General features: G+C 39.6%; 2 protein-coding genes across 31 annotated transcripts in view; one reads left to right on the top strand and one right to left on the bottom strand.

The window, feature by feature from the left end:
• lrmda (leucine rich melanocyte differentiation associated) overlaps positions 1–979 on the top strand; it is a 412,971-nt gene extending 411,992 nt beyond the window's left edge. Inside the window, exon 7 of the mRNA XM_036126750.1 lies at positions 954–979. Within this exon, the coding sequence (XP_035982643.1) occupies positions 954–964 (11 nt within the window). The 3' untranslated portion in view covers positions 965–979. The remainder of the gene's footprint in view (positions 1–953) is intronic.
• A 1,125-nt stretch (positions 980–2,104) lies between these two features.
• Positions 2,105–15,758, bottom strand: part of kcnma1a (potassium large conductance calcium-activated channel, subfamily M, alpha member 1a) — a 199,724-nt gene continuing 186,070 nt past the window's right edge. For 22 of the 30 annotated variants that reach the window (XM_036126673.1, XM_036126675.1, XM_036126678.1 and 19 more), the window contains 5 exons: positions 14,243–14,437; positions 13,258–13,376; positions 12,935–13,159; positions 11,398–11,426; positions 2,105–6,948 (listed from right to left, as the gene is read on the bottom strand). In XM_036126673.1, coding sequence (XP_035982566.1) covers positions 6,797–6,948; positions 11,398–11,426; positions 12,935–13,159; positions 13,258–13,376; positions 14,243–14,437 — 720 coding nt within the window. In that variant the 3' untranslated portion in view covers positions 2,105–6,796. The remainder of the gene's footprint in view (positions 6,949–11,397; positions 11,427–12,934; positions 13,160–13,257; positions 13,377–14,242; positions 14,438–15,758) is intronic. The other 8 variants (XM_036126681.1, XM_036126696.1, XM_021307586.2 and 5 more) reach the window with 1 other exon arrangement.

The raw sequence follows: 15,758 nt of genomic DNA, 5'->3' as shown, positions 1-15,758 counted from the left end.
CGTCCGGATGTATGAGCAAGTGTGGACAGAATACCACTCCCACCCATCACCGTGCATCCTCACCTGACTGACAGCCTGACAGGTGAAAGTGATGGAGCAGCTAATAGCATGCCAGCAAACGTAAATCAGGACTAACACATGATCCAATGGAAAAACAAAAAGCGGTTGTTGGTGCGATTTAAACGGCGGGGTCACCAGGGGGAGGATTGATTAAGTACAATACTTATGGTCGTGCCAAATATTTTAATGTGCTAATTCTGCAGCATGTGTTCTGATATGACATACAAACATACACATATAGGCCTAACAGGATTTTTCTACTGACCAAAAAGCTGAATAAATAATAACTAAGGGTGTCCCAATCCAAGCCACTTAAGAATAGGCTCATGTCCATACCAGGTCCTAGTCCAGTACTTCATTAATGTCAATGTCACACAGAGACGGCTAAGGTTGAATGAGACCCTAAGCAGAATTTAATTTGGGGGCCCATCCAGTTTTAAATCCACCATAGCACCACGTGTGGCCTCTTTATATTGTTCATGGTTGTTGTTTTTTCTTTACTCTGTACCGCATGGGCCAAGCTTGATGTTGCATTCAAAATCAACCTTGGAGTCAATATTCTTTACTGTCCTCATGTGACCATAATGACATTTTGGTGAGACGCCGGCTCAGAATTCACACATAGCACATAGACACAAATCAAGACATAATGTTCAAGTTGAAGGCTACTACGTGAAATGCTTCCGATCGTTGCACCATGCAGCAGAAATGATTTTATTACCTTTGTATGCAGCGTTCACCTGACAGGGCTCCTACATATTTTTCATGCCAAAACTCTGCACTTTTATAGACTCTTCCATTCCCGATCCAGTCTCAGGATGGATTGGATTAAGGACAATGTAGACATACAATTATTTTACCATTCTCTGTTCTCTTTTTCCATACTTTTCCAGTCTGTGTCTAAGGAATGGCCTACCCTGAAGTGAACCCTGAAGCCATGTGTATCTGCTGTATAGACTGAAACTCCCATGGAAATCCCAGGCAACCAGGGGCCCTCCCTGAGCAGTTCTGGTTACACTTCAGGCCAGCCCTGATGCACATGTTTGGAAACTCAGTAGCTGTAAAGCATGGTAAAAACACAGTTCATTTCATTAGCATTACTTGATCTACAATATGTATTGTGACTGTGGAGTCCTTAATTCACTCACCACCAGTGCTATTCCAGATGATCTTGACAGCAACAGATGCTTTGCTGCCAACGAGTGTTTGCAGGTAAGTTTCAATGTGCTTCTCCAACACAGGGCAGACCAGGTAAATAAAACTATTATAATGTTCTGCATGTCACCTTAAGCGTGCATCACCTCATCAGTTCCTAAAAAGAAGTATCCGACTCTTCACATACAGCTGCAGTCTTCAAGGGACTCAAGTTCTGCTTTGAATGTGTATTCATGTGAGGCAGACGCTAGCATGTCTATTTCATGTGATTCATGAATAAATCAGCTCTTAACATATTGTTTTTCAGTGAGGGTTCCAAGTAATCCTTAGTGAGCACAGACTATAAAAGGTTGTTCTACTGCTTCTGAAATTCACCACTTTTCCTAAAAAGAGATCGTACAAATCAGGCAGGAGATGGAGTTTATGCCGCAAACATCGGCAGTTTGCAAATGCACACTTAGACAAAGATTTTCATCTCTGTAGACATGCCCTCATGTCTGATGCAACTAAAACATTAGTGTTTAGCCATGATGACTATTTTTATATAAATTCATCATAAATGAGCTTCTGTCCACAGATAGCCCCCACTAATGTTTCTTAAATCAAGTGCCTTTCTAATTTTTACCTTTTCAGGTTGCTTCCAAACAGATATTGCTTGGGTATTTTGTGTTTTTGCAAGCTTGTGACCTACAAATTAATGAACTGCACTATTAAAGCTAGTTTATATATTTTTTTATATATTTTTTTCACTTTAATTGTCAAAGTATTAAAAGTCAGTTGAGTAAAACCTACGCTCCCTCCTGAGTTGAACAGGAATAGGCCAAGAAAAAAAAGGTGAAATTCTCCAGGATGTTTCTGCAGGAATTTAAAAAAGCACAAAGATCCAAACTTTAGAACACAAATACATCCATTTTAATTTGAGAAAATACAAAAAGAAACCATGTACAATCTATGTACAAACTTTTTGTACAAGACAGAATATTTATCAGCAGACTATATTTGACAGAGTCAGGTAGATCAACTCAGCACCATCAAATAATCCGTTAATCCTTCATCTCTAAAACACATCCAAACTAATTAGAATGCTATGTCAGACTCCTGTATGCTGTAACGGCAATATGCCAACAACTCCTATCTGGGATAATCGACAGCAATATTCTGAAATCTTCCTGAAATGACAAAAAAGCAACCTTTATTTTTTTATTTTTTTGGACAAAATTTCTGAATGCAACTTTAATGTGTTATTAAGACTTGAGACCTACCTCCATTCCCCAGCTTATATAATATATCTAGTACAATCCCCTGCAAGTAAATTATACCCATCATTTAAAGCTAAAAATAATAATACTGAAAATAAAACTAATGCAACATACTGCCACATTCACATATAATGCATTTTATGCTTTGATCTTATAAGTGGAAAATCATATGTGATGCAACATATAAGGGCTTGTGTTTGAATCCTTCAGTCATCCATATCTCACTGCACAGCGTGACATGACCTGCAGCAGAGACCATATATATGTATGATTTGACCACTGGGGATTTATAACTTTTTCCACGCCCTGCTCTGACCTCCCGAATGCCACTTTTCGCTTAGGTGGGACTTGATTTTGGGCCCTCCTCCTGACCTTCGGCACTGCCTGGCACTGTACTGGCATGGAGGCATTGGTGGCTTGGATGTTCTCCATGTCAGTACAAGACACTGTTTCTCACAGTGGAATAAATAAAAAAAAAAAAAAACAACTCTGGGACTTTGCTTTTTCTAAAGTTTGCCTGAATGACTGAAGGATGCATGTTCAACCAAATGCTTCATGGCACTTAATAAAAAAAAAAAAAGGAAAAAAAAAAAAACTTTGGAGGTATATTATACAAAGACATTTCTACAGGTGTAGGATAAAGACACATCTCATTCCAGCGTCGTTGATAGCGCTGGCTTGAAAAAGTTGCATGATGGGGGCTCAGGTAGAAAAAACAACAGTCATCAAGTATATGAAAAATAAATGATGTAATAATTCATGTGTTGTCAGTTTGACATATTAAATGCCTTAAAGGTACCGTGTAAACAAATCAGAAGCATTTGTGACAGTCTGTGACAGATAATGACAAGGTGACAAAATGGAATGTAAAAACCTTGGATAACAACAAAGTAAAACCCAGGGAAGCTAAGGATGTTCTCTCTTTTGATAACTGTTGCTGAATTGGTGCTACCTTTCATTTCAGACGTTAAACTAAATCTGACCTTTCCTTAAATAGTCTCTGCATTCTTAAATCAAACCCAAGATCTTTTTTTTTTTTTTTTTACATTTTGTTTTTGTTTTTAAGGTTCAAGTTTGTCAATTCTGTTTGAGTCATTGTCACGTTATTAATAATTTCTTAGTGTTCAGGCGAGCAAATCTGCTATAAACAACCCAATTATACAAATATTTTACTCATGTTTTTTTTTTTTTTTTTTGAAAAGAAATCTATTTGCTACAATGTGTGACAATGATGCAATCACAGTTCCAAAAGTTCACTTCAGGACAATGTGTGTGAAGCGCCAGTATAGTTACACCCGATAGACAGACACTAAAGCTTGGATCATTTTGTTTAAGAAAGATGTGTGGTCTATATCATGGGTTGAGTCTACACAAACATATTTAGCACAATATCTTTTCACCCCATATTCCAAAAGGGTATCCTATGCTTGGATTTATTTTTCCTTTCAAGTCTACAGAGAAGAGAATCGCTGCAGTAAACAGACAGCGTCTCTTGGTCATATTTATTTATTTTATTAAATTTTCTGTCTCATGAAAACACGAGCACACTGTGCTGTGGTTTATCGCATAGTCTTCCTCCACACTAGAGACCTAATTTAGGTCAAACACGTCTCCTGAAGGTCAGTTATTTCTGGCCTGGACACAGTGGGAGCAACTTCATCTTCTTTGACTCTTCATCACCACTCCAGCGACTGAGTTACCTCCTCCCCTCCAAAACAAAGACCGCATACACGTACCCTTACACATTGTGTCGTAGACACTTTTCAATTGAAACAATGCTTAAGGTGAGCTCAAGTTCATTTCTGGGCGCACTCAATGCTGCCGAGCTGCTCTCCCCACCCCCAAAACAAAATCCACCTACCCTTACACATTGTTTCGTAGACGCTGTGCAACTAAAACAATGCTTAAGGTGAGCTCAAGTTCATTCCTGCACACACTCAATGCAGCCAAGCTGTTAGGTGTGTTTGCTCTGGGGCGATGTAGTCTGTTAGTTAGAGGGTGCAGGGGGTGAGAGAATTTAACATATTGTGAAAAAATGAATAGGTTTTTTTTTACAATGCAAATGTACTTGATATGTTAAAACATTTTGACCATTTATCTTCTAAAACAATTTCTTCAAGAATCTTTGTTAGAAAAATAAATACAAATTCGTTATGCTCATGGGTATAAAATAAAGTTTAAATATATAAATCCACCAACACATTTGCTATCAGTTTTACTCCATAAGAGCAGGATTTGGATCTACTGTTGCACGCAGGCTGGCATAAAGAACATAAACACATTTTCAGTGCTTCTCAATGCCGTCTGTGGACTTGTTGCATTTCCTCAACTATGGCTGAGTCTATCAGGGTAGAATGCAGCTGGTTAACTCCTGGGACTTTTGAGGCAAGTGACATCTGGATTGGCAGCAGAGAACATCCAAGCTCTTAACTGCCTCTGTGCCAACCCTGTGCCAGGCAGTGGCTCTGATCAAAGGAGGGCCCGTTAATGCCCACTTTATGCGCTATGTGGCATTCCCTTCCACAGAAACAAACTTTAAGGTGAAACAAAAGTAGAGGGGGAAAAATAACATTAAAAAACGCAGCACTCTTCTTTGTGATCCCAGTTCTGCCGCAAATACTACGGCAATATGTTTAAGAGGGCCAGTCAGCTGCCATTCTTGCTAGATCAGTCATAGTTGAGGATTTTTCTTTTTTACGTTTAATGCAACCTAATTGTTTGTAGATCAAAATCCTTTAGTTTTTATTACTGTTCGTAGTGTTGTTTTGGTACTGAAATTGTTCATGCTGCCCCCTCCACGCTGCACCAATGCATACAATCCAGTGAGGGTGAGTGCTTTACAGTGATAAACGCGACAGAGGAGACACAAGTAGCTGCTCACGTTTACACATAAAACTGAATGTGTGACAGACTGGTGAGGTCAGACTTTAACCTTTGTATGTTTTCAGGCCAATAAACCACGCTATAAAGTTTGTGTTATCGGTGGTGGTTGTTAATGTGGGCCCACTGCCCAGGGCGGCATTCCATGGGGGGAATCACCAGCACTCGGTGGTCAGGCTCTGGAAGTTAGACTTTCTGCCATTTATTTGCAAGCCCAGTCAATGGTTAGCGAGTGCTGCCCTGTTATCACACAGCTTAAGTACAGTAAGAAAATATTTCTGTTTAGCAGCTTCCGATTCTTTTAAATTCAAAGGCAATTTCACAATTTTTGTGTCTTCTAGAATGCATCGATTAAAATCTAGAATCCAGGATTAAACCTGAACACGATTCTATACTGGACACGAATTCCTTAAATACTGTTGAAATATTCTGTTGTTTGGTTCATTCTGTTTCCTTTGAAGGTGCAGAGGGAGGGGCTCGCCTAGGGTGCCATTTGCATCAGAACCGCCACAGTGTGTTAGAAAGGGGGATGAGGCACACATGTGAGGTTGAACGGGAATCTCAGCCTTAGTATTTGACATATCTACGAAAAACATATGGGTTCAGAGTTGTCTTTGGAGGACGCATGAGCCTTCATCACAACACTCTCTGAGATAATAGATTTCTGCTTTGCAAGGTGATTATGTTCTGCAGGGCTGGAATGCTCTTGCCCAAAGTGATGGATCAAGGTAAATCTGCAAATCATGGATAGATAACCACAGAACAAGATTAGTATGCATTCAAAGCCCAATGCCCCTTCTCGCCCCCTTCCTCCTTCATTCTGTCCATATGTAAATCTCCTTTGAAACAGCTTCCTGGCGGAGGGTTGATGCTTCCTGTTGTTCTGTCAAAAGAAGCTTGTTTAGTTTTAGTGCAAATAGAAAACAGATGCAGACAGAAGATATGATGACGATGAACCCAGCTGGTTTTACATCTGGGTGGATCTTTGGGAGATGATATCAGTGTGTCGCTTCAATCCTCCATTCTCCATTAACCCACTCCCGCCTTATCCATGGTCTTGTGAAGAAGTGAACTATTGCAAAGAATAACAGGAAGTACTTTTTTTTTTGTCAATTCTTAAAATAATTCCAAAAAAAGCACTAGTGGAGAGGGGCTGTACAGTCCTTATTTGATTGTCATTATTTACATCTCTATGGATACATTTATAAATTAAACAGAGTCCAAAGCATGGAAGTAACATTTAGGGTATACACACAGGAGATCCCTTCTAGTCCGGGTTCCCGTCCAACCCATGACCCAAAGTAAGAGTGAAGAGAAACATGTCAGTCTTCAATACTCCTGTCGGTATTATCGTCACATCTCCACTGGTGATCTCTGCCCGTCTCTTCAGACAGAGCGCACAGATGTCTGGTGAGTTAGCAAAGAAACCCCTCTGCCCCTGTTCAGCATTCATCTTCAACTTCTCTGATTGGTGGAATCAGGCTACTAGTGGATTTGTATTGGTTGACTTGGTTGGCCATGTGAGTGCTCATGGGCTTGATCTGAATGTTCCTTGGGTAGGCATTTTCCGGTTCATCTGTAAACCATTTCTTTTCTGAAGAGAACAAGGCAGAAGAGGAAGAAAACAACACGTTAGCTTGGAAAGGTTTGCAACATCAGGTCACTTACAAACAAAATGCCTCAGTTTAAGTGAGATCAATATTGGCATGGCATTGTTCTGTGATTAATCTCAAACTGTAAGGTTTGTAAAAGGATTGGAAGCCAGTCAAGTTTACAAAGTGCCGTACATTTCCAACACAACTTTGAAAGCACATGTAGTAACGTGGCAGGATTTCATGGTGTGGCAATATTCATTTCAGTAGATGACACAATAATAATACAGTTGTTTTCATGTTACAGAGTCAAAGATCTGGTTACGTTAACAGGCTTTAAGACATCTATATCTATGGAATTTCATTTTCCACCAAAGTAAAGCACTAAGAATGATGCTTTAAATTTATGTTGCAATAAACGTCTTGCTTGAAGGAGTTAGGTCCGCACAACAGGAACATAAGCAATCAGAAATATTGTTGTAATGATAATAGTTGTTGCAATTAACATACATTTTCATATTTTTTTTATTTTTGTTTTAATTGTCCTTAAGGTCCAAGAACGCTATCAGCTTTCACATGTCAGTCACTAAGATTACTTCAGATGAGGTCATAAAGAATATTAAAAGTCCATCCAGCGATTCAGAAATATTAAAGCCTACATAATATTACATCCAAGCATTGGGGCACATTTTTTGTATTGAAAGGATTGTGTTTTGAATACTAGTAGCAGATATTAAACATTTTATTAATTAGTTATTGCTTGTTTTAGTTTTACTTGTAGTTTATTGACCGTTGTTTTTTTTATTGTGTATAAAAATATTTTTATGAGTGTATTGTACATTATTGCTGTCTTGAGCTGCGGTCATTTTGACCAGTACACCCTTGTAAATGAGATTTTACATTTCAATAGGTGTTGAATAAAATTTTTAAAAGAATAAAACCAAATGTCAAGATTTCATGTGATGTGAGTTCGAGCGCACATCTGGAACCCAGTTTTATACCAGCAATGTTTACCACTAATTTCTGAGCATCACAGCTAAAGCAGAGAAAATCTTTATTTTTCCAAGTTTAAATACTGGGCATGTTCAGGAAGGATTGTACTTAACGTAGTTTCCTTTATTGCATAGAGCTATAGAAGTCTTAGCTGTAAGCAACAACAGTGGAAAATGTAACCGGTCAAAATAAATCAATAAAGCAAAGCTAGTAGGAAAGAAAACTCTGCTGAAGCAAAACATAGTTTGGAGTGCCTTGGTTCAAAGGGCAAGCTGTCCTTCGTGTTTGAAGAGTTTTCCTGCTTTGTTCCACCCAGTTAAAATGGACAATATACTTCAACAGCTTCTGGTTTTGCAACGTGTAACACTTCTTCAAGGCAGTTACCTTGAAGAGGTGGGCTGGGAAACACTAATCATCATAATCAACACTCTTTTCCCTCTGACCAGTTTTTAGTTTGCAATCATTATTTTTCATTGTCTTCTCAAAAGGTATTTTTCAGGATTTAACCACATAGATACCAAACGTGATGGTTCAGGACTTTTGATTTGAAGTTTTGTTTAAAGGTTGTAAGCAGTAAATACCTTTCCTGGAGTGTATACCTGTCTTGGATTCTTAAATTAGAATAATTCCAGATTAGTTGGTCCCGACAGGCGGAAGTACGAGAAGGCCCAAAATGAATGCAGACTTCTACCCTCTCAAAACAATCAGAAAAAGCATCATAGGGGTTTAAACAGATACTATTTTATGAATCTTTAAGTTGTCACATTTACAGAGGCTGTTTTATTTTCTGAGATGCCAATGGTTATTTAAACAGGAAATGGAGGTAGGAGGCAGAGCGCAAACCAGTGACCTTCCTGGGGAAATATATGCTGAGAGCGGAACACGTAAATCATTTCCTGTGAGAGTATGTCAGCCATACAACCCAAAATATGACCCCAATGTTTTCTTCTCCATAACTCACACCAGCAGCATCTGCTCGTTGGCCTTCATGGCGTGGTGCCTAGCATTCCTTTTCAAATCCGCTCTGTTCAGTAATGCTTTTGCTTCAGATGAAACTCTTCTGATTAATTGTATGGAGTTAAGTCCAATGGTCTGTTCTGTATCAGTTTACCTCCGCACAACTAATCCAATAAGTGTTACAGGCACTAAATTACACACTATTCACTCTTTTATTCCAAATTTGTTTTTGCCTTAACTCTAATCAAAAACATAGTTGTTTTAAGTAAATGCTGTTTTATTTTGTTATTTGCCTTTTTTGTGGTAGATTTTAAACTGCCAGGGAGTTTTCTAATAGCTACTTTGTTTGACTGCTTTTGCATGCTAAGTTCTCAGTACAGGTTTGACATAGGCGCACCTCCTCTTACCTCCATATCTACTCTGTAAAACAGAAGCTCAATGTAAAACGGACAACGATTGTGGGGTTCATAAAAAAAAACAATCACATAAACCAGGATTGTGTTTTTTTCATACTGTAAATAACCAACTTTGTCGCAATAAGATACATCGATTTGTTAGGATAACAATACTATATTTGCCAATCTAACAAAGCCTGATATGATTTCTGATTGATGCGATCAATATGATGTGACATCATCTGCCCATCTAACATTATTATTTACTCACAAAAAAAACAAATTTGACCATTTTTCTCTAAGCTCTTATCAGATATTTAACTCAATAACAGCATTCTTCCAATTTTAAAATAATAATAGATCACCTGTTCACTATAATCTCATGCCCGAATTTAAAAATGAAGGCGTATCTTAAAGATGATGACATGGATCAATATTTTCATTCTGCATCGATTAGATTGTTAATCATTTAATCGATATGTTGATGTGTACATCCCTAGTTGGTACTTAAACGTCTCTTGGAATAAAATAAAATGCTATAGAAAAATTTATCAAAATGTTAATGTGTAATGTTTCAAACAGGCTTTACACATATACAGTATTGCTAAATAATCCAGAGTCAATATGGATTGTTAAAAACATTTGCGAAATGAATATTTCTGAGCATGCTTCTAAGAAAAACAAAATAAAACACAAAAAAACAATATGGCTATTTTTCCCTTCACTTTATTTCAAGATGTTTTCTCCTCATAGTAAGGGATTTCATTTTTAGGGTAGTTAACTACAATTTTAGTGCCCAATATCTGACACATTTCATAGTAAGGCCTTTTTTTAAATCACTGCCTGTTTGAGAGCAAAAAAAAAAAAAGAAGAGAGATTTAAAACAATATCTGTCGTTTTAGACAGAGTTTCTCCAAGTTTAAGATACCACAGGTGAGGAAAGGGTGTATTGCCATCTGTTAGAAGTTTGTAAACTTCTAACAGAAGTTTGAACAGAAGTTCAAACTCTCCTCACTTCGCCCTTCCTTTCGGGTTCAAGTTTTACCATCAATTTTTAACTTTGCTTGGTGGAGCAAACGGTGTGTGTCTGTGCGTGTGTGTGTGTGTGCGTGTTGGCTTGCGTGTGTGAAGATTTATTGAGGGAAAGAATATGTGTCTGCGTGTGCATCAGCCAGCTTAAGGCTGCAGGACTGTGTGTTAGAGCACAGACATTTGGCGTGTAGAATGGTGCCTGAGGTGAAGCAAGATGTCTGCCATCTCTCTCTGCGGTCTGCTGTTGATACGGTGAACTTAGTGATGTCGCCTCTAACCAGCATACCAGGTGCACAGGGTTACAAGGAGGGAACTTACAGACTCATCTCCCCCTCTTTAATATAAACTTTAAATTGGTCACGCCTCCCACTTTCACAGTGTGACCGATGGCACAGGGCTGGACACACTTTCTTTTAAGTTCTGTAAAACGGTAAGTAAATTGACTGCATCAGGGAGGGGGAGGGAGGGGAATGAATGAGTCTGACCTACATGTGAGTTAACATGTGGGTTTGCACAGCGGAAAAAACTTGCTGCCACACTGTGCTTTAAACAGCTGCTAGAATAAAAAAAAAAAAAACAGTAACCTGCTGCATTGCATGGGGACATACGTGTGACATCTTAAAGCCTGCTACAAGTCGTCTGATAGCATTCAAACAGGAGGGAAGATGCACAGACACACAGACCTCTCACACAATGCAAATCATCCCAAGTTCAAACAAATCATAAAAGGGGGGCATGGAAAATAATGTAAAGGAAGAATGCATTTCAGAGAAAAGGAATACTTAGATCATCAACTAAGGGAAATGCACAAAGAAAGGTGGGGAGGGTATTGTCTCAGCCTCATGCAATGGGGAGATGGGCCTGATCATGGCAGGTAGGAGGCAGGAGCAGCAGCAGACATTTTGCTTTTGACATGAAAGCAAAGCTTAAACTGAGGCATGGTTTGCTCAACATCTGGAGAAGATAATAAAGAAAACAAACTCCCCTCGCCATAACTATCCACAGGGGACATAGTTATGAAGCAGAACCCCAGGTAAAAGTTGCTAAGTCATGCAGAATCGTTAACTTGCATACCTTGGCTCATTCTATTCATCCTTGTTGCACTTCAGAAAAAGAGGTAAGTAATCTACTGTAAGTAAGTATTATTTACAGTCAATACACAACCGACAAAATGACTAACCACTCTAAGTAAAGCTTGCATGTTGTCACTTCTGCTTTTCGGCAGTTTGATACATCTTAATATCAAGATGTATCGAGAGCTCCTCATCTGCACTTTTGGAAATTCCTGAGTATGATCAAAACAAATCTGCATGCCTTTAGTCATTGTATCACTGTTTCAAAATTACTTCATTTTCATATCGCAAAGTTAGTTTTTTCTTCTTTTTTTTTAGGGGAGAGCAAATGCCAAACAAATGCAGCACCGTTCACAGTAATCGGCATCATCTGGCTTATGGATTAAAAGAAGTTAATCATTTATCGCAGTAGCATAGCCTTACTAACATTTAGTGAAGGGACAAAATGTTTAGAAATATTATGTTTCACAAGAAATTAAGGGTACCACAGTTTTTGGAGCTAAAATTTTAATTTCTAACCTCAGTGTCGTGCTTTATGTTTTGAATTTTGTTTTTTGTTGCAAGCTGCTGTTTCCCGCTGGGGTGAATTATATGGCAGATTGGATGGAAATACATTTTAAAGAAATTGTTTAGGGTGCCAACAACCCTTGGCCCAAGTATTAAAAATAAAACTGTTCCTTAATGTGCGACCAAATAAACCTACTCAAATTAAAGGTAGGACTTTTCTCCATTTTTTTTCCCATTGTGAGATTATGCTACTCCAACAAAAGATTAATTAACTGTAAGGGTTATTGAAAGTTTTTTTTTTGCCAGGGTTGCCAAGAAATGTTACCGGTGCTGCAACACAGGTAAGGATCTTTCACAAAGCGTGAAACAATTTTTTAACTCAATAATAAGACAGGAAATAAATACCTGCTCAACACGAACATGCAAAAAAGCACTACAGATGCACCACGGTTCAGAAAATATCAACACTGCTAATGACGGATGATCTTGTGAGTAGTAGCTTATCTAAAAGCCGAATCGTCTTTAAACTCAAAATATCCCACTATACATCACAACACAACACATCCATGATCTAGGCACTGATCATGTGCACAAATAACCACCAAACAACAGTTACAAACACCACAAACACTCCAGGTTAGACAGAAGACGGATAGAACGGGTGGACCAAACAACATACTAAATATTTGTTGTGGTTACATTTTAACCATAATCTTGTTTCCAACAACAACCAGTGTCATCAAAGCTCAAAGTTCAATTATATGCTTTGCCAAGAATCAATACGAAACAAGTGTGAACCGTTTTCTAGCATTTTCATTGATTTGGTGTTTTGCTGTCGTGATCGCTGTGATGTGAGAGTGAAAACTGCATGCAGATGATTGTGGGAAAAAAAAAAAACTAAGAAAAAAACGGCACAAACCAAACATTACATTGCATCTGTCATCACATCCTGCACACGGATACACACACCTAGACAACACGGGTGACGTATGAAACACATGCAGATCGACAGGACACACAAGTGTACCTACTTCTGTTTTTCGCGCGCCTCTCTGCTCTTACTGCTGCGGTTCTGCCGGTTGGAGGGGGGCACAGAGTGCACCGAGGAACTCTTTTTGCTGGAGGAATGGGAGGAGTGGGAAGAGTGGGATAAGCTCGTCCGTGACTGGCCGGCGTTGTGGTCGAACTGCATGAGGCAGAAGATCAGGTCTGAGGGCACCAGCTCAAACTCGTACGGGGGGTTTGTGATCACATATCTGCCCAAAGAAAACAAACATCGGACAGGTTGATACTCGACTCGTTTCGTTCCTAAGAAGGATGGGTTTTTGGCGAAGGGGAAGCTCTGATACTGTACCGTTTTGTGCACTGGCTTGGGGAACCCAGATGAGCGTCTCTTAATCTGTAGATCCCAAAGCATAGCATGTTGTATGTTTTCAGCGCTTTGCAGAACAAGTCGCCGTAGCAGCCACCATCCTGCCGAACGACAAAAGTGTGTTACTTTAGGAAATGCTTCAATACCAATAAATACATTTATAACCCATTTAATAATAATAATAATGAAACTTTATTGATCTCACAATGGAGAAATTCACTTCTCTTAACCCATCCCCTTGGGGAGCAGTGAGCTGCCACTGTGCGGCGCCTGGGGAGCAATCAGGGGTTAAGGGTCTTGCTCAGGGACCCAGAGTGTCGGCACTGGGGATCGAACCGGCTACTTGCATCCTTCTCTGAGTGCAAGCGCGCTGCTCTAACCACTCGGGACACGATCCCCCCATTTCTCTGCATTTAACCCATCCCCGTTGGGGAGCAGTGGGCTGCCACTGTAGGGCACCCGGGGAGCAGTCGGGGGTTGAGGGTCTTGCTCAGGGACCCAGAGTGCAGGCAGTTGGGATCGAACCGGGTACTTGCATCCTTCTCAGAGCGCAAGCATGCTGCTCTAACCACTTGTCCAGCATTCCCCCAATATAATACTCTAAGTCTCACACACCGGGATTCGATCCCGCGATCTCTTGTATGCAAAGCCTGTACTTTGTGTCTGAGCTATACTGTAGATCATTTATAAATAATGCCATCATTTATTCTAGACGGGAAAAAAATCTGTCTAGAAAAATCTGTCTAGAAAAATCTGCAGACAGACAAGCTGATAAAAACAGGTCAGAACCAAATTTGGTGTTTCCTTTGTAGCACTCATGTTCTCTATCAAAGTCTTCTCTGGGGCCTGCTTTTTTTAATTACTGTTGTTAACCTAGGATTAAGGATCGCTACGAGCAGAGGCGGCCAGATGTGTGCTGCTGGGTAACACCGAGACATTGTCATTTCCACTCTAAGCATTTACTCACCCCTAAGTCAGCAAATGGGCCGTCATACAGGGCCAGCTGGGCAACGCGACACCTGTCTCTGTTGGCCAGCGTCTGTGGCGTGCTGTAGCCTCCTCTGAGAGCGTTCTCCTCAGCTAGCAGGGCCTCCAGCTCTGGCGTGGCTCCTCCAGTGACTAGTGTCCGGATTAGTGTGAGGATGTTATCGTTGAAGTATGTCTGGAGAGGACACAGATGGGGTTTCCGTTAAAAAGAAAAAAACTCCCCATCACCAGGGAGGTGTCAGATGAGAGGATGCGGAAACACTAAATTCAGCCGGTTATGTTGACCTTCACCGTGTCTCCTTGCAGAGAACTGAGAAGGAGATAAGCTGATGTGCTTGGGGAGTTGGATTTTTTTACCTCCGTATTTCATTGACTGAAAACTTAAAAATGTTTTCTTGCCTTATTACGTCCAGCCTACAAGACAGCAAGGGGATCTCAAATCAACTTGAGTTCTTACATCGAAAATATATCTTATTTATATGCTCCATTTGTATTCAAAGCCTGGTTTTCCAAGTTCCTGGTCCAAAATACAGCATGAAGTCAGACATCTGACTGGGAAGGTTGGAGGTCACTGAGCAGCATTTCAGCAGTTCAGTGTCATAAACATTGCTGCCTTGCATATACAATGTAGTTGTATCTCATTAAACTATTGGCACACGCCGTGCTGTCCAAGCCCAGTTTGTGAATATTTTCCTTTAGTGTCTGAACACATAAAATGGAGAGAAATATTTAATTTTACTTTGCCTAACAGCAGCTAGCACCACAGCAATCAACAGATCCTACAGCTTCAACCATACAGCACTTTACTTGAGTATGACATAATTCCCAGATCTGAACTCCGACCTCTGAGCCAAGTTGATCGAAGCAGAGAAAACTTCATATCTGAAGTCTAGAAATGATTTGAAAATTAAACTTTTAGTATATTTGTTATTTGGCATAACTGACAAATGCACTACTTGGAATTATATAATCCTAGTGAACCATGCTTTCTGACATCTTTCATAGTGAAGCCACTAGCCTATTTTTTCAATCTTTCAGTTGAATCCGCAGTTGTTCCAAGGGTGTGAAAATCTGCTTCTGTCCTCCTTTTACTAAAAGGAGGTGAGCCAGCATGTTTACAGAACTACAGGCCAATAGCAAATTTATCAGAGTTGGCAAAAATTCCTGAAGTACTGGTCAATGACTGATCAGACAATGATTTTTTTTTATAAAACACAGCACCATTACAGCTTCTTTAAAAGTGGTAAATTACATTTTGCCTGCACTTGACAAAAAGTAGCACGGTGCATCTGTTTTTATAGATTTGTCTAAAGCTTTCAATGTAGTTGACCATGATGTTTTAAAAGGCAAAGCTTGTAAATTCAGGACTCTCTGAGCTAGTAGTTGTATGGATCTCAGACTACCTTAGTGGAAGATCTCGGTGCATTAGATAAATGATGGTCTGTGCTCTGAATTCATGTCGGTTTCAAAGGTTGTACTTCAGGGTTATATTTTAG

This window comes from Fundulus heteroclitus, chromosome 22 (genome assembly GCF_011125445.2).
Source record: "Fundulus heteroclitus isolate FHET01 chromosome 22, MU-UCD_Fhet_4.1, whole genome shotgun sequence".
In the NCBI taxonomy this organism is placed as follows: Eukaryota; Metazoa; Chordata; class Actinopteri; order Cyprinodontiformes; family Fundulidae; genus Fundulus; species Fundulus heteroclitus.
This window is presented reverse-complemented; position numbering and strand designations above follow the sequence as displayed.